This window comes from Taudactylus pleione, unplaced genomic scaffold (assembly GCF_031769625.1).
Source record: "Taudactylus pleione unplaced genomic scaffold, aTauple2 ptg000184l, whole genome shotgun sequence".
NCBI lineage: Eukaryota > Metazoa > Chordata > Amphibia > Anura > Myobatrachidae > Taudactylus > Taudactylus pleione.
The window spans coordinates 4,566,591-4,593,727 of record NW_028284586.1 but is presented as its reverse complement, the minus strand read 5'-3'; the positions used below and the strand labels follow the sequence as shown (position 1 = coordinate 4,593,727).

The following is a 27,137-nucleotide window of genomic DNA, read 5'->3' as shown; positions in this document are numbered from 1 at the left end:
CAGACCTGAAGCAGGCTGCCCTAGCCTACTGATATACAAAATGCAAATTGCCCATCAATTTATTAGCTGACAATCGGTACGTGTAAAGGTGCGTATCTACTAGCAGATAAGGGAACGACAGTACAATTACAACATTGTAATCGTATAGTCGTTCCTCTTCCCCTGCAGTGCCTACACTGAACGATATGTCGCTCAATGTAGACACCCTCCCACAGCCCTGAACATGGTCAATCTGTTGTTATCGGCAGATAGACCGGCATGTGCAGGCGATGATTGATGTGAAAAACAACCAGCGGGAGCACACATCGCTAGTCGTTTTCGACATTTGAATGCCCAATTTGTGAACGATTAATGAACGATTGAGCGATAACGATATCGATACCCGGCTTAAGGGAGACGTTTATCTAAACAAAAAGTTTTCCCCCAGCACCCTGTAATAAGTAAGTCAAAAAATAAATAAAATGCAGACACACATTTGCAAATATATGATAAGCCACCCGCCACCTTAAGGCGACTCTGCTAAGGTGGTCCTAACTCTAAAGGTGCATACACACACAACGATTTTCTGAACGATTATTGATAAACGATATCGATTATCGTTCATCGTTGAAAAAACCGTTCACTTTCTAAGTTAAAACGATGAACGATTATCCTTCAAGCGCGTTCACGTTTGTAGTTTGTAGTTCAGTCAGACTGACCAACTCAACGATTTTCATTAAGGGAAGTTACAAAATCGTTTGTAGTTCAAAAAATCGTTCATTACACTTTAAAAAATCTGACAGATAATCTGACAGAAAATCGGTCATAAAATCGGTCATAAAATCGTTGGTAACAAAATCGTTGTGTGTGTATGCAGTTTAAGCAATATATTAGCCCCCACATTGGGTCAGACATTGAGAGCTTACTTTCCAGTAAGTACCCCAAATCTCCTCTATGGCACTACAAGGACCAGCATTCCCTCCAGCTACTGATCCCATACAAGCCTTTCAAAATAGCCACAAACAAAATGCAAGTTGCTCAATCAGTGTATCAGCTTACACAGGTGCATATAAGGGAGGGGTTAATGTAGACAAGAAAAGACAGAAAACATTTCCACCAGCCAGCTGGCTTATTACAGTGTCTTTTCTCAACCCTAGCCTACTGCCAACATTTTTGAATCTTGGTGGATCTGTTAATTAATTGGTCTTGCTTACACATCTTCTATAAATGTTTATTTAATATTAGTCTGTTTTGATTTTTTGGCTATGCAAGACTTGGTGCTTTATATCTAATTACAAGGGGAAAGAAAAAGCATACAAGCTGGCTCTGAGCTAGACCTCAGTCATGTATGCAATAGATACCTTTTAAGTAAGTGGACTCTGGTCCTGATTCAGAGCCGGACGCTCTGACAGAGCGCTCGCTCTGAATCAGGGCGTCTTTTTTTTTTTATGTAGTGAGTTGCCACCCACAGCTAATGCGAGTGGCCAGGATGATGGTCGCGATGGTCAAGACCATCGCGACCATCGGACTTGCGACGAGTCTCGTGGCCGCAAGCCCCAGAGAGCTTCTGGCTCTAATAGAGCCTGAAGCTCTCTCACTGACATCACTTGTGATGTCAGTGGGGCCGCCCACAAACGGCAGGCGTTCTCATGGGAACGCCTCCGTTTGTGAAGCCACCCCCACGCCACGCCTCCAAAACAGTGTGAGCTGTCGATCACGATCAAACAGCCGAAAGCTCTCCCACTGACATCACTTCTCATGGGAACGCCTCCGTCTGAGCAGCCACCCCCCGTCCCGCCCACCAAAGGGGCGTGCTGTCACTCAACATCGACAGCACGCCCCCTTTGGTGAGAGACCTGGAGCTACGGATTGCCCGTCGCTATCCGGGTCTCACGCATGCGCATGACGGAGCCGGCTCCGTCGTGCGCATGCACTCTGGGCCACCATCGACCCGGTTGCGAGCGCTCAGTGCTTGCGACGTGGTCTGAATCAGGCCCTCTGCACACATAATATATATGTATTCCTCTTCACATAAACATTAAAGGTGCTTACACACACAACGATTTAGTAAAAGAATGATTTTAGTAAACGATTTTCGTTCATTTTTCAATGGAAAAATGAACGAAAATCGTTTACTAAAATCATTCATTTACAAAATGTAATGAACGATTGTTTTGAACTACAAACGATTTTTGCATATTCCCTTACTGAAAATCGTTGAGTTGGTCAGTCTGACTGAACTACAAACTACAAACGTGAACGCGCATGAACGATAATCGTTCATCGTTTTAACTCAGAAAGTGAACGATAATCGTTCAAAAAATCGTTGTGTGTGTATGCACATTTAGGCAGCACTGCCTCTAGGGACTGTAGCCTCACAATTGTATTAGTTTTATTTTATTAGGCCTAGCATAGGGACAGGAGCGTATTTATAATGGGTGCAGGGTGTGCGGTGCACACCAAACACCCTGCACCCATAGTATACTTACCTCTCCGGAGTCCCATGTTGGTGCCGGTGTCTGCTCTGGAAAATGGCCGCCGCGGCCATTTTCCCATCGTTTGCACATGCGCAGTACAGGGAAAATGGCCACCGCGGCCATTTTCCCGGTGACCTGTGCATGCGCTATAGACTCAGGCAAACTCTAAGGCCCAGAGTCTATAAGTGCGCCGCTGGGCGTGCAGGCGCCGGACTGAGAGGAGGGGGCCCATGATGGAGAATGCATACGGGCCCCCTCCTCTTTAGAAATACACCTGCATAGGGATATAATATACTAGACATATTTTTATGTTATTTTTCTGTGTATAATATAAATACACTTGGGAGGTTGTAACTGCTATCACTGTTTTTGCTTTCTGTCATATCTTGTTCCTTTCCAGACCTTGCCATGCCCCCAATACATTATGCACAAACCTTGCCTCTAAAGCTGGCCATACATGGTGCGATATGCATTGTGCAACGCGACAGGGGATCCCACGTCCGACATATCGGGCGTTCCCCACACACGGTGCAATCGGTTTGGCCGACCGCCTGATATGCTGGCTTTCCCCTCCCCCACCCGCATAGCACTGCATTGGATTGCACATCGCATCCCCTGATTGACCGAACCTGCAGTAAGATCTGGAGTTGCGATGTACGACCGCATGGGTGCGCGCACAATCCAATATCATGCCCATACACCGTACGATAGAGCAGCCAAATCGCACTAATCCGTCGGATTGACTGATTTATTGCACCGTGTAGGGGCACCTTTAGCCATGCCCTCAAGTGATTGTATTGAGAAACAATTATTACACCTCAATAGGATTGCCAGGGGAATTCTGGGTTTGGGGTATGGGAAGGGAAGTGAAATAATGGCAACTGTACTATATGGTAAGATGGATTCAGTTTGATTCAATTCCCGACAGTGGCATCCCGGCAGCAGTGAAAATCCCGATCTTGGAGAGGTAAGTATTCACTAACCTATTCTCCCCCCTAACCCTAACCCTCCCTTAGGGGTGCCTAACCCTAACCTCCCCCTCTAGGTGCCTAAACTTAACCCCCCCCTTCCCCACCGCCTAAACCTAAGTCCACAGGGGGGGGGGGTGCCTAACCTCCCCCAGGGGGTGCCTAACCTAGCCCTAACCCTAAACTCCCGGGGGGGGGGTGCCCAACCCTAAGTCCCCCCCGGGGACCCTAAACCTAACCCTCCCCCCCGCGTCTGTCCGCGCCCGGCTTACCTTCGATCGGTAAGCCGGGTGTCGGGCTCCCGGCATAGGTAAAATGACAGCCGTCGGGATTTCGACACCTGTCATTTACCCTTGCCGGGATTAGACAGTCGGAAAGCCAACGGTCGGGATTCTGTCCATCGGCTTCCCGACTGCTTCCCGGTAAGATAATTCAGAAGTCTTAATAGCACCATCACATAAAATAGGTAAAGTGCTGTAACAACAATATTTTATATATACTGCTGTTTACTGAACCATATGTAATATTTAATAATTTATGGTGATCCCAGACTATGCATGAATTTATAAATACTCCTAGACAGCATTGTTCATACATTAAGCAATCTTATCCAGGGTTAATAAAGTTCAGCTCAGCATGCTGATAAGCTCTCTTCACATATTTTAAATGCAGCTCGATGTCTAATTGCAAGGCACTGGAAAGAGATTGACCCTCCTCCTCACCAACAACTCATAAATAAAAGCTGGCGGCCATGGAGAATACCTCGCATAAATTTCTTATAGTTTGGGGTGACTGGTTCCTTTATAATAGCACCACGCCACACAGAACCTTGCCCTCAGGCTTTTCGAACCTACTACTTTAACGATCATAATTTACTTATAATATTTATTCATTTATTTTCTTTTCACTCTGCTATGGCGATTTTTAACCAGGCTTCCCCAATATACAATATAAACCCGGATTCGGTCTCCTCCCTACTTTCCCTGTCCCCCCCCACAACATATTCTTCCCCTTCTTTTTCCTCTTTCTTTTTTTTCTCCATCTCTCCCCTAAGTGATTCTGTTTCCCACTTATATTTTCTTAAAATCTTATATTTTGTATTGTTACATACGATCTATTCTAATATGTGTTTTGATATATAATAGCTTTTATTTTTCTATACAGTACTATATCTATTTTTTTTTTGGATTAGTTTGTTGATATATGTGTCAATATGATACCATGCTATTCTGTATTTCTGTATATCCCAAATACTTTTCTCTTTGCCTGTGCACATAATAGTTGTACTATTTTATTTTTGTACACTCTAAAAATAAACTTGTTAAAGAATAAAACACAATTTTCATAAAAAAAAAATAAAATACATCTCACAGCTGGTATATAAGAATGATGCGTCCATGCGCCTCATATTCCCAGTGACTTTCTCCTGATGTTACAGTATATGCTAAACAACAACATTGGTAACTGTTTCAGAGGTATTTTCACTACATACACCATGGGATTGAGAGAGAAATGCTGGCACCCCAGACGAAGGAACAGATGGACGCAATCTTATCAAGTGTTCCCAGCCAACTTTTGAAAAACCCAGCTCTGGAGAAATTGCTGGAAGAAATAAAGGAAGAGATTGAATATGATTACTACACGAGCCTCAGGAAAAGTATTGGTAAGATTTCATTCTTCATCTGTTGTCATGCCACAGTATGGAGGCGGAATACTAGGTTACAAAGAAATCATTGTTGTCTTCTGACAATCGCGCCTTTTGCTCAACATAGGTTTTAATTTCTGTTGGTTTTTTTTCTTATTTTTTTTTACTTTATATTAAACAACAAGAGTATTGCTCCAAAAGTAATGACTTAGGGTCTGATTCAGAGTTGGGAACAGAGTGAGATTTCTCTATCAACTGTGTAACTGAACAAACCATATTGCAATATAAGGGGTGTAAATAAATACATAATTTTTTTTACATGTGGGGTAAATACTGGCTGCTTTTGCATGTAGCCCACAAATACTGCACAGCTTTATTATTACTCTACAATGTAGATGTCAGTTTGGAAACACTCCTCCCAAATCTACATCTCTCTGCACATGTTAAATCTGCCCCACCTGCAGTGCAGCATGGTGTCACCAAGATGATCAGTTGATAGAGATCTCTCTCTCTATTCCCAAGTCTGAATCAGGCCCTTAATTAGACAAGCAATTGTTCCATTAAGAGTAATGTTTATTAGCCAACAGTACATCTGCTATGGGTTGCTAAAGTTTAAGTTAGAAAACCAGAGGATGTGGACATAGGTAGAACATGCACATTACATCTGAGAGTACCCTGGTTCGATTCAAACCCAAGGACACAGTTCTGCAAAGCAACAGTGCTAACCACTGTATTACCATGTCATCACAATGATAACCACTGTACTACCATGCCACCATGTCACCACAATTCTAACCATTATACCGCCATGTCACCACAATGCTAACCATTGTACCATTATGTCACTACAATGCTTACCACTGTTTTTTAGTCCCTCCCTCTAAATACACGTTCACCTATTCACATACGGACAAAAATCACAGTTGAGCACATTCTATTATCAACTCACTAACATAGTCTATAGACCAGCACCCAGATTATGCCAACATAGTCTATAGACCAGCACCCCAATAACACCAACATAGTCTATAGACCAGCACCCCGATAACACCAACATCGTCTACAGACCAGCATCCATATTACGCCCACACCCCACCAACATGTCATGATCCACCTACTCACAATGCTTCATCCAATAGAATCTTTGACATGAGACTACCCTACATACACACTTGCCCAACACCGTCCCCGCCTTTAATGTTACATATTATCAACTGCATTCTAATCACACTACATAGAACTTCTATGCATAGTCTGAGACTGCACAGATCTTAGCCTCAAGAACCAGGAGTAGAGATCCTCACTCCACCGTACTCAGAGCCAGGAGTAGAGAACCTCACTCCACCGTGCCAAATCCATAACAGGAACGGGACATCAACAGATCCCTGGCTGATGAGTCAACACAACACAGCACGACCAGAGGTGTAACTTCTGGCTGGATAGCATCCAACATGTGCAACTGGCAGGCTCTGGTCTACCCCACTACAGAGGCAGAGCCTCCCCTGTCATAATCCCTCCCCTATCATACTCCCTGTCACACTCCTGAGTTTTGACATATAAACTGTGTTTTTATACATGTGTGCCTCCCCAGCCACTGACCTCACCGCACGTCACTGCACTACATAGCAGACTTCTATGGGAGTAGGCATTTTGAGGCTCAGTTCAAAGAGAGACTGGTGACGGGCTCGAAAAACGTACTTACCAGCGAGTCCAACAAACCTCTTCACAGTGCACCAACAAACACTGTGATCACTTGAGGAAAACAAGCACAACCAATCCACACTGGTCACCGAGTGAGCTACCAATTTATCAGCACTGTGACCTCAAATTCAGTGTTAATCCATGACCCTTACTTTAACCATCTGGTCCCAATTTATCCTCCCAAGTATATGTATATGTGTGTATATACACACTAACACCTATATATGAGTGTGTGTGTATATAATTATATATACAGATATACTGTGTATATATATATATATATATATATATATATATATATAAAATCGGTTACATAGAGGCCCCCACACGTTGTTGCCAAGGGGCCCCCACAGAGCTTAATCCGGCACTGACCACAGTATACTATTATCACACTTAAAACACACTACTGGTGAACTGCTGTGCTACCCACAACAATTGTAGCCTACTGTAACCACTGTACCCTGATGTCACCCACCATAAATCTAAATATTCAAAGACAGATTTTTATTAATGATTGAGGGGCCCATTTATCAACAAGTTTTATCATACACAACGAGATTTCATGGCAAGTTTCCCAGGAATTTGAGATGCTCACTATTGTAGTGGCTGTGATTCTAATGCCACCAAGCGTGCAATTCCTGTTTTCAGTCTTTTATTGATTCCAGTGTGTAGAGAGCAGTTACCAGTCAGTGCCCTGGGGACATGAACTGTTATTATTATTATTATTATTTATTTGTATGGCACAAAATGATTATTGTTCAAGTTAATAAAGTGCCTGAAGCGTTTACATACTTTGATGAATTGTTCCCCATTGAGAATTATGGGGACTGACATATTCTGTGTTTGTTTGCCTAACACAGGAGATACAAATAAGGTGTCTGCGCTAATCACTATATAAAAACATAGGCTGTGAAAATTATAAATATATTATTATTTTATTGAATATATGAAAAAATTAACTGCAGTTCAACTCTAAAAACATATATAAACATTAAATGAAAAAAGAAATTCATACTGTTTCCAATATATCATAGGAAAAAAGATAGATGTTTTAAACTCTATGTAGAGCCTTGATGGTAATCAGCATATGTTGCTATTGGCAACCAAAATGATATCAATCTGTAAAGTAGATATAGTCACTCTGTTGAAACCTGATATAGCATATAGTGACTCCCTAAATACCGGAACCGTGGATCTAACAAAATCTTGGTATGGTGAATATAATAGCGGGGGGTCTCCAGACCAAAACCCGCAGTCCAGTATCTCACCTGTCCCAGTGGACTCAAAGCGCCAAACACTCCCTAGGAACCAACTGCTCCTGCGACTCCCAGACAAATAGAAACAAGTAGGTGTGATGTTGGTCCCTGTGACCAGCGCTGCTCCGGCGGCTAACTGCGGGACTGTGGGTAGCTCCAATGGCTCTCATGCAGGTTGCCCATAGCAACCAATCAGATTCTACTTAACATTTAACTAGCACCTTCTAGAAGATAATAGCTAGAATCTGATTGGTTGCTATGGGCAATATCACTTTTAAAACTCACTTCTAAAAACTCTCACTTTAGTAAATCTACCGCAGAGGCTTTTGTTACATACCCGCGTTATTAAAATATGCCTAATATATGCCTAGTATATGCAGAAACAGTTGTTGATAAATATGCCCATAGGCTGTTTATTAGACTTGGATAACCTATATCAGTTTAGCAAGCTTTTACTTTATATACTAAGTGTACAGAGTTTTGATTTCATCACAGGGACATACAGTGGGTTGTTTTCTTTTGGATGCATCTAGCAGATATAATGATATACAAATTAATTAATTATGTTTCTATGCTAGCCCACAATTAATATTCAGTCTCAGTCAAGTGCTCCTCCACAGGGACTGCCCTCAGAAATCAAGGTTGACAATTCAAATCAATCAATTACTAGATAGGCTGACAATTACTAGAAATGTACTGTAATTTCTCTGCAGATGAAGCAGGTCTTTGATCTCTACAAACCGAAATCAAGAGATGACATGAAGGATATTAAAATTTCAAGGACTATAAAATATTCATAACATTCATGGCAATAAACCTATTTACGGATATCCACGTTTAAACTGGAAAAACAAACTGACCAATTAAAACATCCATTTATCACATCAATTTATTTCTTCGAAATGGGTTTGAAATTACAAATACTAATGAACTGAGGTTAAAATGTGTAATAGCTTTTGGCGTACAGCTCTTCTGTGTGTGCTTCAGTTATGGTTCAGATGCTGTAAATATTAAGGGGCCTATTCAGCATCGCTTAATTTTTACAAAAGCAGGTGAAAATGCACATTTTCACCTGCAGTTGTAAAATTAAGTTATTGGGATATCACAGATATCTCCTGCTTACCTTCCTCTGGCAGATTGGCCCGCTGTCCCCATACACTAGTATCACAGATATCTCCTGCTTACCTTCCTCTGGCAGAATGGCCCACTGTCCCCATACACTAGTATCACAGATATCTCCTGCTTACCTTCCTCTGGCAGAATGGGGTCTTGTTGGGCAACACTCACTGTCTACTTTGGTGCTGATGGTATGGTTTAGTACAAGTCCGTTTGCAGAGCATATCTAAACTGGTTTTGCTCTGCACATGCCCTTGAACCAAACATGTGCAAGAGTCAAATGCATCTCGGTCACATCTCCATTTGCGAATAAATGGGCATAAATGGAGTGTAATAGGGAGTTCTCACATAGCGTAAGCTCTGATAGGGCGTGCTGTAGGCTAGGCAGAGATGTACGTACACCTGCAGTATGTCTGTTTTCATAGAGACCTCTTGCACTGAGGATATGGCTAGTGCAAGTGCGCACTGAAATGATGATGTCTGTGAAACTATGTTGCCTATGCCTAGGGCCGGCTCTGCAACCCAGGTAGCTACCAGGGTCGGACCCAGGATGGACCTGAGTAATGGTGCAGTGTAAACGGCGTGACCTGGGTTATCCGACCTGGGTCATGCCAAAAATTAGATGATTGGTGGTTGTGGGGCAGTCACATCCCACGTTTTATGACCCAACAGGTTTAGCAGGACAGACCAGGGTTCAGTGTGAACAGGGATGACCTGGAAGTAACCCAGATCGAAGGTGCAATGTAAACGGGGTCTGACCTCAATGCAGGAAGCCACTATTATAAATAGGTTGATGGCTAATAAAAAAAAATATCACTGAATTATTAATGACAGTTAACACTTGCCTGGCATGGTCGTATCAGATACAACCAGTCAGAAAAGCTCTATAGGCGGCTGCTGGAAAATCATTTTCTAGCAGCCGCCAATCACAGAGGGACCTCCTGGTCCCTCTGCACACTTTGCCCCTCCCCATGGGCCGATCACTGCAGTGATCGGCCAGCCCAGCGCCGGCGAACCCACCCACCCCTTGGCGGCTGCTGAGAGGACAGGGTAGAGAAGACAGCGCTGTCCTTCTCTCCCTCCTCCGGAGCGCTGTCCTTCTTTCCCTCCTCCGGCAGTTAGCACTGTCCTTCTCTCCCTCCTCCGGAGAGCAGCAGCCCAGCGGCTGCTGACAGAGAAGACAAGGCAGCGCTAACAGCGCTGTCCTTCTCTCCCTCCTTGCTGGCTAGCCGCAGCCCGGCGGCTGCTGACAGGGCAGAGAAGGCAGCGCTAACAGCGCTGTCCTTCTGTCCCTCCAACTCCGGCTAGCAGCAGCCGCCGGGCAGGGAAGGTAGCACTGTCCTTCCCTCACTCTACCCCCTCTATCAGCAGCCTCTTCCCCACTGACGATAACCCCAGCCCCATGAATAAATCAGGGCCCTGGCCATAATATATATATATATATATATATCTGTGTATATATATATATATATATATATGTGTATATATATATACAGATATATATATATATATCTGTATATATATATATATGTGTATGTGTGTGTATATATATGTGTGATATATATATATATATATATGTATGTGTATATATATATATATATATATATACATATATATGCACGTATATATATATATATACACATATATATATATATATGCATGTATATAGATGGCAGCCCCCAACCGATGTTAAGGAAACATCGGTAGCTGTGGTCACAATCGATGTTTCTATCGATGGCCAACTGTACTATATAGCATAAAAATTGCCATTTTTATGGTATACAGCGGCTAAAAAATTTTTTTTTTTTAAGAAAATCGTGTTGGATAAGTTTTAAAAAGCTGTTCCTGACCTAATTCAGTCATAAAAAAAAACGACAATTTCGGAGCGGTTTTTGGAGAGAGAATTAGTCAGTTAAGTGGTTAAAAAGAAGGTGATGTGCAGTAATTAACCACAGAACATGAAATAATGTGTCAATGTTGGGTTTGTATTCTGACAAATAGTCGAGGAACAGGTTTAAATATGTAAAATAATACATTCAGAATTTGTTATATGTGATACAGTGGAATATGTAATATGTGATACAATGTAATATGTAATATGTGATATAGTGGAATTTGTAATATGTGATACAGTGGAATATGTAATATGTGATACAGTGGAATATCATGTCTGTTAATACTTAAAAAAGGTTAATTAAATTACATACTAAAAAGTAAAAGTTGCTGCAAATATGTGTAGTTTAAAAGTGCTCTTATTGCCAGCATAAATAAGAGTAAAATGATGTGGCACAGTTACAGTAAGGTGCATAAATATTGGGACATTGACAGAATTTTCATATTTTGGCCTCTATTCACCACCACAATGGCTTTGAAATTAAACAAACAAGATGTGCTTTAACTGCAGACTTTCAGATTTAATTTGAGGGTAATTACATCCAAATCAGGTGAACGGTGTAGGAATTACAACGGTTTCTATATGTGCCTCCCATTTTTTAAGGGGCCAAAAAAAATGGGGCAAACTAAACAATCCTAAATCTAACTTTCACTTTTTAATACTTTGTTGCAAATCCTTTGCAGGCAATTACGGCCTGAAGTCTGGAACGCATAGACATCACCAGACGCTGGGTTTCATCCCTGGTGATGCTCTGCCAGGCCTCTACTGCAAATGTCTTCAGTTCCTGCTTGTTCTTGGGGCATTTTCCCTTCAGTTTTGTCTTCATCAAGTGAAATGCATGCTCAATCGGATTCAGGTCAGGGGATTGACTTGGCCATTGCATAATATTCCACTTTTTAGCCTTAAAAAACTCTTTGGTTGCTTTTGCAGTATGCTTCGGGTCATTGTCCATCTGCACTGTGAAGCGCCGTCCAATGAGTTCTGAAGCATTTGACTGAATATGAGCATATAATAATGCCCGAAACACTTCAGAATTCATTCTGCTGCTTTTGTCAGCAGTCACATCATCAATAAATACAAGGGAACCAGTTCCATTGGCAGCCATACATGCCCACGCCATGACACTACCACCACCATGCTTCACTGATGAGGTGGTATGTTTCGGATCATGAGCAGTTCCTTTCCTTCTCCATACTCTTCTCTTCCCATCACTCTGGTACAAGTTGATCTTTGTCTCATCTGTCCATAGGATGTTGTTCCAGAACTGTAATGGCTTTTTTAGATGTTGTTTGGCAAACTCTAATCTGGTCTTCCTGTTTTTGTGGCTCACCAATGGTTTACATCTTGTGGTGAACCCTCTATATTCACTCTTGTGAAGTCTTCTCTTGATTGTTGACTTTGACACATATACACCTACTTCCTGGAGAGTGTTCTTGATTTGGCCAACTGTTGTGAAGGGGTTTTTCTTCACCAGGGAAATAATTCTTCTGTCATCCACCACAGTTGTTTTCCGTGGTCTTCCGGGTCTTTTGGTGTTGTTGAGCTCTCTGGTGCGTTATTTCTTTTTAAGAATGTTCCAAACAGTTGATTTGGCCACACCTAATGTTTTTGCTATCTCTCTGATGGGTTTGTTTTGATTTTTCAGCCTAATGATGGCTTGCTTCACTGATAGTAACAGCTCTTTGGATCTCATTGAGAGTCGGCAGCAACTGATTCCAAATGCAAATGTCACACCTAGAATCAACTCCAGACCTTTTACCTGGTTAATTGATAATGAAATAACGAGGGAATAGCCCACACCTGTCCATGAAATAGCTTTTGAGTTGATAGTCCCATTACTTTTGGCCCCTTAAAAAGTGGGAGGCACATATAGAAACCGTTGTAATTCCTACACCTTTTACCTGTTTTGGATGTAATTACCCTCAAATTAAATCTGAAAGTCTGCAGTTAAAGCACATCTTGTTTGTTTCATTTCAAAGCCATTGTGGTGGTGAATAGAGGACAAAATATGAAAATTCTGTCAATGTCCCAATATTTATGCACCTGACTGTATGTTACATTTGCATACAGACACGAGTGCACATATCCCTACCCTTAAATAGAGCCAAATAGCCCTTTTAGTGCACCATAGTCTTTGTAAGATGCTCCGTGTGTTCTGCCACATATTTTTGTATCGAATGTGCATCTTATTCACATCACTAATGTGACGAAAGTACAATGTATGAGTACTATGGACACTGGCCCTGGCATTGAATGCAGCAGCTTTGTGGACGCCGCTAACCTGGGTAAAAAGGCAAAAGACCGAAGAGCGATATGTGAGCCACGCCATGCATCACGCCACAGAGCATTGTGCTTAATCTGCGACTTTATACCAACCCCATTGCAATAAAAATACTAATCATAAGTGCCCAGGACACTATAAGCAACTTTGGATGCAGCTACAATGCAACACAGGCGCTAAATTCAGAAAACTCGTAGGTACAAAAGTCCGGGAATCACTACTTATGACAAGACGTGCCATATGACGCACATTTTATCCCCGTATGAGGACACATCTGTATGTTCTTTACACTCTAAAGTATAAGAAACATTTCAAGAAAAACAAAGCTGAAAGGAGAAGCTTAGTTGAAGTTTAAATACATTGATCATTCTTACTGGATTCCTTCGTGTTACACTTAAATAAATAAATAAATACATTTGTGTTATTCATTATTGTGTAATCAGTCACCCCTTTCAGCTTGGTAGGATGCCAAACATTAGTAACTGGCATGAGTCTACTAGAACTGGCTACACTTTGCTTCCACTCACAGTATAGCAGCCCCATTTCCCTTATTGACCAATATGCTCATCGGTATTCAGTTGTCTCAGGACTTAACACATGGTAGTAGAGGGTTTATATGAACTGTGACGTAGGCTGACGTAACGTACAGAGGAGAACTGTGGTTAGACTGCCCTTCTTGACACCAGGCCATCCTCCAAAAGTCTTCGTCCTGTGTCATACCAACAGTAAAGCATCCTGAGACCATTCATGTGTGGGGTTGCTTCTCAGCCAAGGGAATGGGATCACTCACAATTTTGCCTAAGAACATAGCCATGAATAAAGAATGGCACCAAAACATCATCCAAAAGCAACTTCTCCCAACCATCCAAGAACAGTTTGGTGATGAACAATGGCTTTTCCAGCATGATGGAGCACCTTGCCATAAGGCAAAAGTGATAACTAAGTGACTCGAGGAACAGAACATCAAAATTGTGGGTCCATGGCCAGGAAACTCCCCAGACCTTAATACCATTGAGAACTTGTGGTCAATCCTCAAGAGGCGGGTGGACAAGCAAAAACCCACAAATTCTGACAAACTCCAAGCATTGATTAGGCAAGAATGGGCGGCCATTTGTCAGTATGTGGTCCAGAAGTTGATTGACAGCATGCCAGGGCGAATTACACTTTGACACTTAGGAAATGCTTGTAATTTTACTTCATTATACCATAGTAGCATCTGACAAAAAGGTCTAAAAACACTGAAGCAGCAAACTTTGTGAAAACCAATACTTGTGTCATTCTCAAAACTTTTGGCCATGGCTTTGTGAAAGGCCGACATTCAGTTACAGGCATAAGAGCAGTCATAGCAGCCACTGTACTGTAGTCTCCTTCCATGATCCTACTTCTAATAATATGCTGTCACGAATCGTAGTCTTAGCCGCCCATACAGGGTTAAACATTCATTCATTGCTGTGTCTAAAACCTCCACCAGACTAGTCCAGTGATTACCGCTCACCTGACTGATCACCTGGCCAGCCTGACCAATTGCCTGTTACCACTCCCTATATATTTCCAGGCCTAGGAAAGACTCATTGCCTGAACAACTGTGGGCCTGATTCAGAGCCACTCGTAAGTGGCAGCTCGTTCGTTCCGAGCGATGTTTGTCCAACTGCGCATGCGTACGGATCGTTATACGCATGCGCTAACCAGTCAGTGCGGCCGAAATTCATGTGCTCGCAAAATAGCGAATGCCTGATAATTTGAGTGACAGGATGAGGCGTATGTGGGTGGTAACAGGGGAAGGTGCTTGAAAACGGGGAGTGGAGATCCGATCGCAGGCGTGCTTAAAGGTCAAAACGGGCGTTTTATGGGTGTGCATATTTAAAACAGCAGCGTCATTGAGCACGTCACTGGGTTGTTTTATAGTCAGAACTGCTCGCAAAATTGTGGTAGCAAAAACCAACCACAAGAATAGCGAGCAGCTCATACCCTGTTCGATGTACTCGATTAATCTAATAAATAGCGGACATGACGTAGGATGCGAGCGGCCAGGGGGCGTAGTTTCCCAAAAAAACGACCGCAAGTTTTGTTCGCTCATTCAGACCTAGAGGCGTGAACAGACCGCAAACAGCGAACGGTTCATTTGAATAGCCACCCCTATTTTCTGGTCGAGCGAGCGCAAATAGCGACCGGCTCTGAATCAGGCCCTGTGTTCCTTCCTGAGGAAAGTTCCAGGCTCAGTGTCTCCTTTGTTTCCAGAGCTTTCTCCTGTGGATACTCTCCTTGCTGAAAATTAACCATTACCCACTTGTACCAACGATGTTTGACTGTCAGCGCTGCGGCTTCCATGCCGCATACAGATAACCACCGGGACTGTTTACCATCGCCGCTGTATACCATCTCAGCGCCATGGCTTCCACGCCGCACACAGACCGCTTGCTGTTGTCTGCACTCCATCTACTGCTGTGTATCACCTCTCAGCGCTGCGGCTTCTACGCCACACACAGACTGATCATCATTGTCTGCATTCCATCTACCACTGTGTTCCACCTATCAGCGCTGCAGCTCCCATGCTGCACACAGACAGCTTCCAACTCCAGCTCCAGTTCTGCCAGTATTCCTGCGTTGTATTTTATCAGCTGTTTCCACATATCTTATCACCTGCGTGGATTCCACTCTGCGTTGTGCGGGCATCATCTGGACTGTGTATCACTACACTCTGTGGCTATAGTGGGTTACTGCATAATCTAGGTTGACTATTTTGGTCTAACTTTCCTACTGAAAGAACCAAGACTGCCTACGTTATTTCTTTGCTTACTGGACAAGCACTATCCTGTACTGTGTGCTCTTATCTTGGGCTGACAGTCAGCGTTGGGTCCAGGTCTGGAGGGCATGATCGGGTCACAGTCTTTTAGCATTGAGGTGTTCAGTGCTGTATGTGCCTGAAGTGTCTCTCTATCCTGAGTTCCCCTTCCGGTTTATGGTCCAGGTCTTGCGTCAGAGCTGTACCAGGGATATAGCTTCATTAGTTCTTCCCTGGTTACATAAGACTCAGATTCCTGGCTTGGTCCCAGGCCTAGACTGTCAGTACTATACTGTTTTGAGTTCAGTTCTTCTTGTCACTGGAGTAGTTCTCTGGTCTGATTGGTCCTTGGACCATTAGGTGAGAGGCTGCTTGGTGGCCTGGGTTCCTGTTCCAATTCTAGTATCCTTGCATTGCTCCGGTCCATAACTCCTAGTATCTCTAGTCTGCCATTACCGATGAGTCATAGTACTGTATCTTGAAGCCTCCCCTTTTCCTGCACTCCTCAGGTAATACCCTGTGCCGCGTGCCAGATCTACAGAATACCAGAACAGTGACATATGCTCCTTAGCCTTGACTCTCATAAGGCGTTTGATACTGTCCTCTGGTTGCACCTGTCCAGTGTTCTCTCACGCAGAGCATTTGGCCAGGACTTTGTTGGCCTAATTCGCTACTTTTATGCCTCCCCTAAGACCTCTCTGTTGTTGAATGGGATGCGGGGAGGGAGAGTGGAGATGACTAGAGGTATTCCACAAAGCTGCCCCCTATCCCCCCTCCTTTTTAATCTGTCTTTCGATCCCTGTGACTCATTCAATAATCACCAGCTATTCGGGGCATCTTGGTGGCAACTCAGGAATTGAAAATGACTGCCTTCGCAGATGACGTGTTGCTATACTTGTCCAATCCCATTTATTCACTATGTCATTTACTGAATATACTTCAAGATTTCAGAGCAATTTCGGCTCTACAAGTGGACTCGGATAAATCTATTGCCATGTATCTTAAGCAAGGTCATGTTCATCCTTCCTGGCCCGGTAGGAGACTCTTCGCATTGGCAAAAAAGAGCTTTACTTATCTGGGTGTTCAAGTTACTAAAAACCTGTCTTCTCTTTACCGTATGAATATATCCAGGGCCCTGACAGCTCTCTGTCGGTAGTTTGGGGGTGTGCGGTCGTCTACCGCTCTCATATCTAGTTAGGGCTAGTTTGTTGAAAGTGATTTCCTTCCCGAGGATAATGTACTTCCTACAGGGCCTGATTCAGCAAGGAACGCAGTTGCTTATACGCACGCAATTGGTCCATTCATTTGCACTGCGCATGCGTTTGCATCACATTGCGCATGTGTGAGCTAGGCGCTGTGTTAGGAAGTGAGAACGCAGTGACTACGCAGACCCATGGCTGAGTGATTGACAGGAAGTGCAGTTTGTGCGTGGTAATGGTCGGGTGAATGCGGGCGTGCCAGTGCGTTTCAACGGAATCGGTATGATTTACCGCAGGCCGAATGGCTGGCGGTTCTAATCCCGACAGCGGCAGGCCGGCAGAGGTGAGAATCCAGATAGTTTTTTCTGGTAAGTATCGCTAACCTAATTCCCTACCCTAACCCTAACACTCCTTTAGGGGTGCCTAACGCTAACCTCTCCCCCAAGTGCCTAACCCTAACCCCCCCTAAGTGCCTAAGCATAACTCCCCCTTCCCTGCAGCCTAACCATGTCTCCGGGGGGGGGGGGTGCCTAACCCTGACCTCCCCCCCAGGGGTGCCTAACTCTAATCCCCCTTCCCCTATCCTAACCCTCTCGGGGGGAGCCTAACCCTAAGGTCCCCCCAGGAGCCCCTAACCAAACCCTCCCCCCCGCTGCTGTCCGCGCCCAGCACCCGACTTACCTTCGATCGGTATGCCGGGTGTCGGGCTCTTGGAGTAGGTCTAATGACAGGCATCAGGATTTCGACACCTGTCATTAGTACCTTGCCGGGATTAGGCAATCGGGAAGCCGGCGGTTGGGATTTCCTCCGTCGGCTTCCCCTTTCAACGCCATTGCAGGGGCGTGCATAAATTATCCACTGCTATACCAGATGCCACCTGAGGTGTCCTAGCATACGCATAAGTAAGCAATTCCTGAGTAAGGTATGGGCTTCTCTAACTGTCCGTTGTTATTCGATGTTACCGATTGTTTGACTATGCTGGCCAAGTATACTGAGGTGAGTAAGGGGAAGTGGGCGTCCTTATGTCAGGCTGCAATCGCAAAGCGAATGCAAATGTTAAAATATCACCGCTGATATTAGCAACGCAGTTGCGTGCGTTTTAGCAGAATAGGGATCCGTAGTGAATCAGGCCCACAGTCCCTTCCCCTTCTCCTCACTTTGGAGGATACCAAGATAAAAAATCATGAATTTACGCCAAAAAATTGGCTTTAACCGTCTGCAACAAACTAAATCAAATTGTAGCAGTAAGTTTCCTAATATAACCCACTATAATCACACAGGCATACTGCGCCATCTTCGGGATTGGCTGCATAACAGACATATACACTAATTCTGCCCTTGAAGGTAGAAATCGAATGGAAGCTCCTATGCAAGCTGGTTATCTAGTCATCTTACTGGTGGCAGAGTGGGTTTGTCCAACCACCTGGAAATACAAGGAATCCCTGCCTGATGAAGATACAGACTCCCCCCCTTCCTCCCAGCTTTTGCCACAGGAAGCAGGACAGCAAGGGGATCCCCTCATCTCATGCCGGTAAGTTTCCACGCGGGACGCCGCGGTTGCAACTGTTCTATAGACACTGACATTTACCTCCATCTGTGTGGACAGTGAAGGGTAACGTATGTTCATCTCACATCGTATGGAAAGGGGCCACAATTACACTGAGGTCTTCTTATATCCCTCCTATATTGCAGCATTCAGGGGTCTATCGCACATCTCAGTGCATAGAAGGTGATGTACGCAAACTTACTGGCCCTGTCTAAAGGGGTTCACGTACCACCCAGACAACCCCCAGCATCAACACCTTTATACTGGATTTATCTCACATAATATGTGTCAGGTTGCTAAACCAGAGGTGTCTTTGAGGGTAACGTAGTGTTAATGATATTATGGATAGAGGTACTCTAAAGGAGCCGGATAACTTCTCTAGCAACCACTCCCGCTCGCTGAACATTTTACATTTGTGTTGTTTAACCACAAGAGCACTGTGACTCCTACGCAATCACAATCTTTAATTATGCAGGTTGACATTCCCTGTTCTGTATATAGATATAAGATTGAGTTTCCACACTGAGAAACACTAATCAACAGGTGAGCACCGAGTACACAATCTTAATTATTTTAGTTGGGGGTAGTTTTGTGTGTAATCCTTTGTCAGTCACTGTGTCTTGCACATGGCAGGATTATGGTCTGCACAACTGGGGCCCACATGACATGGCTACATACATTTTCCCCACTGGTCCCCATCTGGTGCAGCAGCGCAGTAGGTAAGAGAGCTGTACAAGTGCTGCTCTCACTCCAATTATCCAGCCCAATGCATGTACTGTAGCACTTGGATGGAATGCAAACACTATGGGCCTCGTTCATAGGTGAACGCAGTGTCGATGCCTTGCGATGTTCTAAATCTCTCATGGGTCCGAATCACACTGCACATACGTCCCAATGGCCTCTGCAGAACAAATTTGGATGCAAGAGCTGTGGATTTAAGTGGGGGTTCCTGGGAGGTAACATGGGGCTGGTTAGCCGGATGTGGGCATGTCATGGGCGTGTCGCGGACAGCAACTGTGTCTAAAAACCCAGGTCCTCTGACTCCTGCAGCCATCTTCTGTGCTTCCATAGGGCTGGTGCATCTTAATACGCACAGCAACGGATTAGCTCCGCAGCCAGTGGGTGTCTAAGTAGGAAGACCATTGACTGCGGCATTAGCATAATGACACAGTCGTGGCTGCAACTGTGTCTGCATCTGAATCAGGCCTTATAAGCATGAAGAACAAAGCAGGTTGCTGACTGAGAGCTTCAGCACTGCTGCAGTGACATCATCATTCAGCCACTGTAATGACTGGCTGGTCACTGTGGGTGCCTCTGACATGACTTACTCTGAATGCAGGCAATTTATCTGGCAGGGGGCAGGGGCCCCCGCAACCCTTAATCTGGCCCTGTCTATTGATTTAACGTCTATGTATATTCTAATCTCTTCACTTTCTTTGCCACTAATATCTAATCCTTTCTGCCTTTTTTAGATGATGGAAATTATCATTTCAATGAAAAATGTTTGAGCATTCTGCCCATTTCTTCATAACTTGTTCGTTATCAAGCTCAAATGCAACGTCTTCAATTTTTAAGCCTTTGGGGGATCTTATTCACTTTAAGATAATGTTCTGAGGAATAAAATCCCAATATGACTTTGATTTCCTTACCGACAACCAGAAATATCCATGTTCTCAGACACTGGATCACATCTGCCCAAGAACAGCTTGCATCAAGCATTTTGCTCTCTGTCTCCGCTGGGCCATAAAGTCCCAGAGAGATTGGTGATTAACGTTTTCTGTGTGCTGCATACAGTATCTCTAATGTCAGAAGAGAGATAGGGAAATGCTGTCACTAACTCTCTGATTATCTAAAACTATGAAAAGACAGGGATACCAATACAATGGTCCTGATACAGAGATGTACTCTAATGCCGTCATAGCTGCAATCCCATACACAGATGCTGTATGCAGTGACGTGAGGTGAGATCAATGGCTGGGGAGGCACACATGGAGATGGGTCTGAGTGCTGGGACCCTGTCTTACCCCTACTCACTCTAACTCTACCCTCACTACACTAAGCTTCAGTGTCCATTGGTTCTCATAACCTGCCTCAATGTGTCTTCTCTTGCTTCTGTGACTGAGCTCCAATCTCTAAACACTGCAGTGCACTTCCTGGTCACATGACACATCCAAGGTGTCCATCAGTGCTCAAGGCATGCCCCCATACTCAGAGGCATGCCTCTATTAGTTCTCTTTCTGTGCAGCTTACTGCCCATGGTGTGGCCCCGCCCCAAGCTCTGTAAGCAGTGTCTGACTATACAGAAGCGAGGCTGAGCTGTTGCTGCCTCATCTCTCGTCTCCCTGCAGTCCCAGGGAGATCCACAAAGCTGGAGAGTGTTAACTATAAAAATGATTACAATAAACAAAGAAGATGTTTAAAAGTTAAAAATATCTTCTTTGTATTGTTCTAATTATTTATATATTAAATCTCAGCCAGGAGATTTGCCTACCCTGACTGCACGTCCCTGGCTATATGAAAATATGCAAAAGTTGCAGATGCCGGGAGATTTATTGAGATGCTCACCTGTGACTTTATAAATCCAAGCATCTATTTATTTATTTACCAGTTATTTATATAGCACACATATTCCATAGCGCTTTACAGAGAATATTTGTCTATTTACATCAGTCTCTGCCCCAGTGGAGCTTATATTCTATATTCCCTACCACATGTACACACACATACACACTAGGGTTAATTTGTTTTGTCAGAAGCCAATTAACCTACCAGTATATTTTTGGATTGTGAGAGGAAACCCACACAAGCACAGAGTGAATATACAAACTCCACACAGTTAGGGCCGTGGTAGGCAAACAACCAACAACCTCAGTGCTGTGCGGCAGTAATGCTAACCATTACACCATTTGTGCTGCCTGGATGGCATAAGATGTTGCAGCTTTTGTGTATAAAGACGCAGAATCGGTCGCAGATCATTCAATTGTTGCAGTCCTAAGTGAGTCTATGGTCCAGCAGAATGGCTGTGGGTATTGAGATACCAGAGCCATTTTCCTTGCATATGGAATCGCAGGGTGAGACACTCCCACAAAATGGCCACGACACGCTTACGAGTTCTGAGTCGGCACTCCTCGTTACCTCCCAAATGCTCATTGACTGTTGGTTACACTGCAAATAAATAGTCTCTGCAAGCAACTACGGTAATGGTCAGTGTGACTCAGGTGCATGCACAGTTTACTGATAATTGCTCAACTCTGTAAACATCGGAATATCGTACAGCTCTGACTCCCAATGCCCTCAATGTAGGAAACAAAAATATATCATTAGCTTCTCAATAAATAACACAGGCTACAAACCCAACATTTATTGATATATTATTTTTTAATAGTTTTATTTATTTCTCCGTAGTCATCTTTTTAATTAACATTAATACATTTCTGCTATTTATTGATTAGCTAATTGATTTTTTTGTGTTTCCTACATTGAGAAGCCTGTTGTACATTTTTATCATTATCAAATTATGCTCATTCAAGCTTGCTTTCTTTTCTGTCCAGCCATTAGCCCAGGAGCAAACAATCTCTTGCTTCTCTTGACTTGAATTAATATAGTATAGTACTCCGAAATACACACATAAACCCCCCCCAAATATCATGTGTACTTTTGATCAAGGTTCTACAGGGACAGAAACAGATATTTATTTATTTGACCTTCTTTGTATTATATGAGGGAGGGTTGGATACGGTACATTTTTGTGGCCATTTTTTACACTAGCTGTGAGATCAGTCTCGATCTATGCTTTTATGAAATAAAACGGTTCACATGGACAGTGTCCCTCATCCCCCCAAAACTTGAGTTAATTTTGAAATATAGGCCCCCATTTAGTAATGAGTTTTATCATCAAAACGAGTGATAAATATCACTGTGCATGATAAATGGTGCTCCAGCCAATCAGCTCCCAACTGTCATATTTCTAACAGTTGACATTTGGGAGCTGATTGGCTGGAGCACCATTATCATACACAGTGACATTTATCACTCGTTTTGGTGATAAAACTCGTTACTAAATGAGACCCTAAGTCACAAACCTATGTCAAAGGAAAAAATATTTTGCATTGAATAAAGTTTTTAGTAAGATTTTTTTTCAATCAATCTTTATTTGAAAATTGTGACTTTAAAATTTCTTTTTTTACAATAGGTATAGAGATTTCGCCTTTTAATTTTCAGATTCCCGTTATGTGACAAGGGGCGTGGCCCAAACCGCAGTACAGTTACAACCATTTTATTTCTCAGATTTCAGGCCCCCACATGTCCCTTTATATAGCATCTGTCCCACATGCACCTTATATGCCTCAGAGCCCCTCATTACAATTAGGAGCCGCCACAGCGCCTGACAGGTCTGGTGGGTCCCAGTCGTTAAGCGACCGGGACACCGCGTCACGCCAGCCGCTATGGCCGATGGTCCTGACGGTTGCTAGGCCACCAGGACTTTCTGCAGCCGCACTGCCTGTTGGTCCTGGTTGTTACTAACAGCCAGGATGCTTTAGTTCTGTTTCCACCTCAGCCCATTCCTTGAGCTGCCTAGATCAGCACACGACTCTGGCTTTGTGCATTTTATTACACATCCGTATGAGGCTGCCATCTAACGTGCACAACAGAGAAGCGATGTGCAGCTTATGTAGAGTGCTATTGCCGGTTTTCTGAACACCATCACAACAGCACATAAGAAACTTTGTATGTGCATGGATTCTTATTACATTGACTATAAAATTTTCTAAATGGTGACAGTAGGTGTGAAAATATGAAACAACTTAAATGGTGAAAAAACACATCACCAAAACAGTGTGATTAAAGCAAATACTACTGTATTACACATCATTTGTGCAACAGTTTTAAAATTATATACAGATGTGTCCACATACATTTTACTTCCTTGAGTGCTAAACAGCACTTGTACTTATCACAATATGACAAGCAGCTTCTGCTGATTAAAATGATATGCAGCATGCCTATAATCTGTCTGCAACTGCGGGGGTATCGCACAGAGAATATAGGCATGCTGCGTATCATTTCAATCAGCAAAGCTGCTTGTATGTCCTATTCACACTACTTTGTGACTAAGACTCAATTGAAGGTAAAAAGTCGCACAAAAAGACTCTCGGCACTACCGAGTTGCACAGCGCACACGTGTTCTGTTTAACGCAACTTGTAGCGCACGGAGGTAAGATGTATGTGGACACACCTGTATGTAAAATCAGCATTTAACAAAGATCTTAATTAGTCTACTTGCATCCAAATAATTGAAGTAAAAAACTAATATTATTAGGTAATTGAGTTTGGGAAACATTTAGCCGTATACATTTTAATCGGGATGTAGTTAAGAAGCCAACGGTCGCCGACTGCCCGAAACTGAAATCCCGGCATGGGACTAATGATAAGCGTCTAAATACCGACGCCTATCATTAGCCCCACGCCGAAATCCCTACGTCCGGCATACCGATCGTAGGTAAGCCGGGTGTCGGGAGCGGACAGCCGCGGGGGTGGGGGGGAGGCATAAGTTTAGGGTCTCCCGGGGGGGGGGACTTAGGGTTAGACACATCCCCCCGGGAGGGTTAGGCTAGGGGAAGGCAGGGTTAGGGTCAGGCACCCCATGGGGAGGTTAGGGTTCGGCATCCCCCAGGAGGGTTAGGTGTAGGGTGCGGGGAGGGGGAGTTAGGTTTAGGCAGCCCTGGGGGGAGGTTAAGGTTAGGCACTAGGGAGGGAGTTTACGGTTAGGCACCCCTAAGGGAGGGTTAGGGGGGAGAGAGGGGAGGATTCGGATAGTTACTTACCTTAGTCGGGATCTTCATCTGCCGGCCTTCCGGCGTCGGGAATAGTTCCACCGGGGCTGAGGTACGGCGGTCATACATACCGCTTCCATTTTAATCAATCTCCATCATTTGGATGGACAGCTGTTGTTAGTCCTAATAATGTTATGCTACTAATTGTATATGGACAAGAATCTTGCAATGTGATCTCAATCCTCTTTCACACATGTTATTTCTGGATTATAGAATCAATATTCCAATATAAAGTATGTGTTTGCAGGGAGCGTGAATAAAGTCCAAAGTGATAAGTAATTCCAAAAATAGTAGAAGCTAACGCATGTCATTGCGGGTTGGGTATGGGATGCTGAGGTCAAAGCCCGACACCGGCATCCTGACAGGGTTAGGATACCGACACGTCGGTAGGTAACCCTTATCCTACTCCTAGCCCTCCCTCCCCGATGCCTAAACCTAACCTCCCCCCTAGTGCCTAAACCTAACCTCCCCCTCTCTGCACCCTAAACCTTACCCTCTTCCCCAAGTGCCTAACCCAAACCTTCCCCCTAGTGCCTAAATCTAACCTCCCCCCTAGTGCCTAAACCTAACCTCCCCCTCTCTGCACCCTAAACCTAACCCTCTTCCCCAAGTGCCTAACCCAAACCCTCCCCCTAGTGCCTAACCCTGACCTCTAACCTTCCCCCTGACCCCGCTACTTTCCTTCGGGATGCCGGCACCGGGATTCTGGGCCTGATTCAGCAAGGATCACAATTGCAAAGCTGCACGCAGGCTATAGATATATGATGTATGCACGCAGGCAGCTTTGCAATGCGATCCTTGCAGTAATGCAAATGCAGCAGAAGGTGTATGACACCCCCTGCTGCATTTGCGATCCCAGCACTACGACGGAGGTCGCAATGCTGGGATCATCATCGCGGCCATTGGTGGTCGATCCTAAAAAAAAAAAACTAAAAAAAAAAGGCTTATGATTGATCGAGTAATGTAGACCAAATGTTATAACTCCCACTGTTATGGCTGCAGCACCTCTGTCTGTGGCAAACGCAGGATTTCTAGAGGGGGGTTTCCAAATGCCTGATTTTAGAGTGAGTGTGGCCAGTCCATGAAGAGGGTAGAGTTAGCACTTATCCAGCTTTAATATGTGTCATACAAAGTGTATTGTCATAATTCCGGCATATAGAGGACCAGTGATCACAGTAAGCCAGTGATTTTCAACCTTTTTTAACTCGCGGCACACTACACAAGATTTTAAAATTGCCAAGGCACACTATCCGGCGATGCGGTGTGCGCGGACTATGAAAAAACACACTACATTAGTTCCCACAGGAACAAAACACACTACATTGGCCCCCACAAGAATAAAAAACACACTACATTGGCCCCCACAAGAATAAAACAATCCCATTGGCTGGCCTAACAGAAAAAAAGAAACACATTGCTCCCCACAAAAAAAACAACCATACCACATTGCGCCCCACAGAATTGCTCCCCACAGAAAAAGAAACCTATGGCTGGCCCCACAGAAACAAAAAACAAAACAAAACACATTGTTCCCCACTAAATAGGCAAATATATGGCTGGATAACATATGGCTGGTTCTCACTAAAAAAAATGACATGACTGGTTCCCACAAAAAAATAAACTATGGCTGGTAGCCACGAAGAAGAAAAAAATGTCTGGTCCCCACAAAACCCACATTTCTTCCCCCCTTGTCACTCACACAGCAGCAGGATCGCGTGCGGGCGGGCTTCCAGGCAGGCTGCAGAGCCTGCCTGGACAGAGCGCGGGCTGGGTGATTGGCGCAGGGCGTTGGCTGGCAGAGCGGGCTGGAGGGCAGTGGACAACGCGGCGTGCGTGACCTGTGATGTCACGCCGCCGCATCTTTGCAGGTCACTACCCGGTCGCGCCTGAGTCTCCCAGAGGAGCTCAGCGGCCCGGGATGCTGAAGTACAGTAAAATGTGCCCAGTGGCTCTGACAGCCCCGCGGCACACTTCACAGCCGGCCACGGCACACCGGTTGAAAACCACTGCAGTAAGCCATTAAATGCGGCAGTAGGACCATCCTGCCTGAGCTGAATGGTTTTATTTTAGAAGTGGGCACCATTCCAGAGTATTAGAGCAAGTCCGGGAGTCTGGGGGAGCAGCAGAATAACCTAGCACTGCCCTGGACATATATGTACATATTGGGCTCTACATCCCAAACAGTGAATATTTTCCAGATCTCCTAGTTGGTGCACAGGTTATTTATTACTCACTGATACATGTTAAAAGATCCACAGGTGGTACTAATTATTTCATTTGTGATACTGAGAAGTACATTCAGCACTAGTATAATTCTATTACATTACTATTTCTATTGTGGGCTGGGGAGGGGGGTTTCCAGGCAGACGGAAACCCCCCCACACCAGGAGATAATTCCTTAGTTCCTCAGTGCCTGATTATTTCACCTGTGTTTGGACTATTTATTGCTGCCTCTCACC

At 44.1% G+C, this 27,137-nt stretch overlaps 1 protein-coding gene across 1 annotated transcript in view; it reads left to right on the top strand.

Annotated features, from left to right (window-relative positions):
• The window catches only part of DNAH3 (dynein axonemal heavy chain 3), a 468,553-nt gene that overhangs the window by 65,613 nt on the left and 375,803 nt on the right, over positions 1-27,137 (top strand). Inside the window, exon 6 of the mRNA XM_088476199.1 lies at positions 4,898-5,087. Coding sequence (XP_088332325.1) covers positions 4,898-5,087 — 190 coding nt within the window. The remainder of the gene's footprint in view (positions 1-4,897; positions 5,088-27,137) is intronic.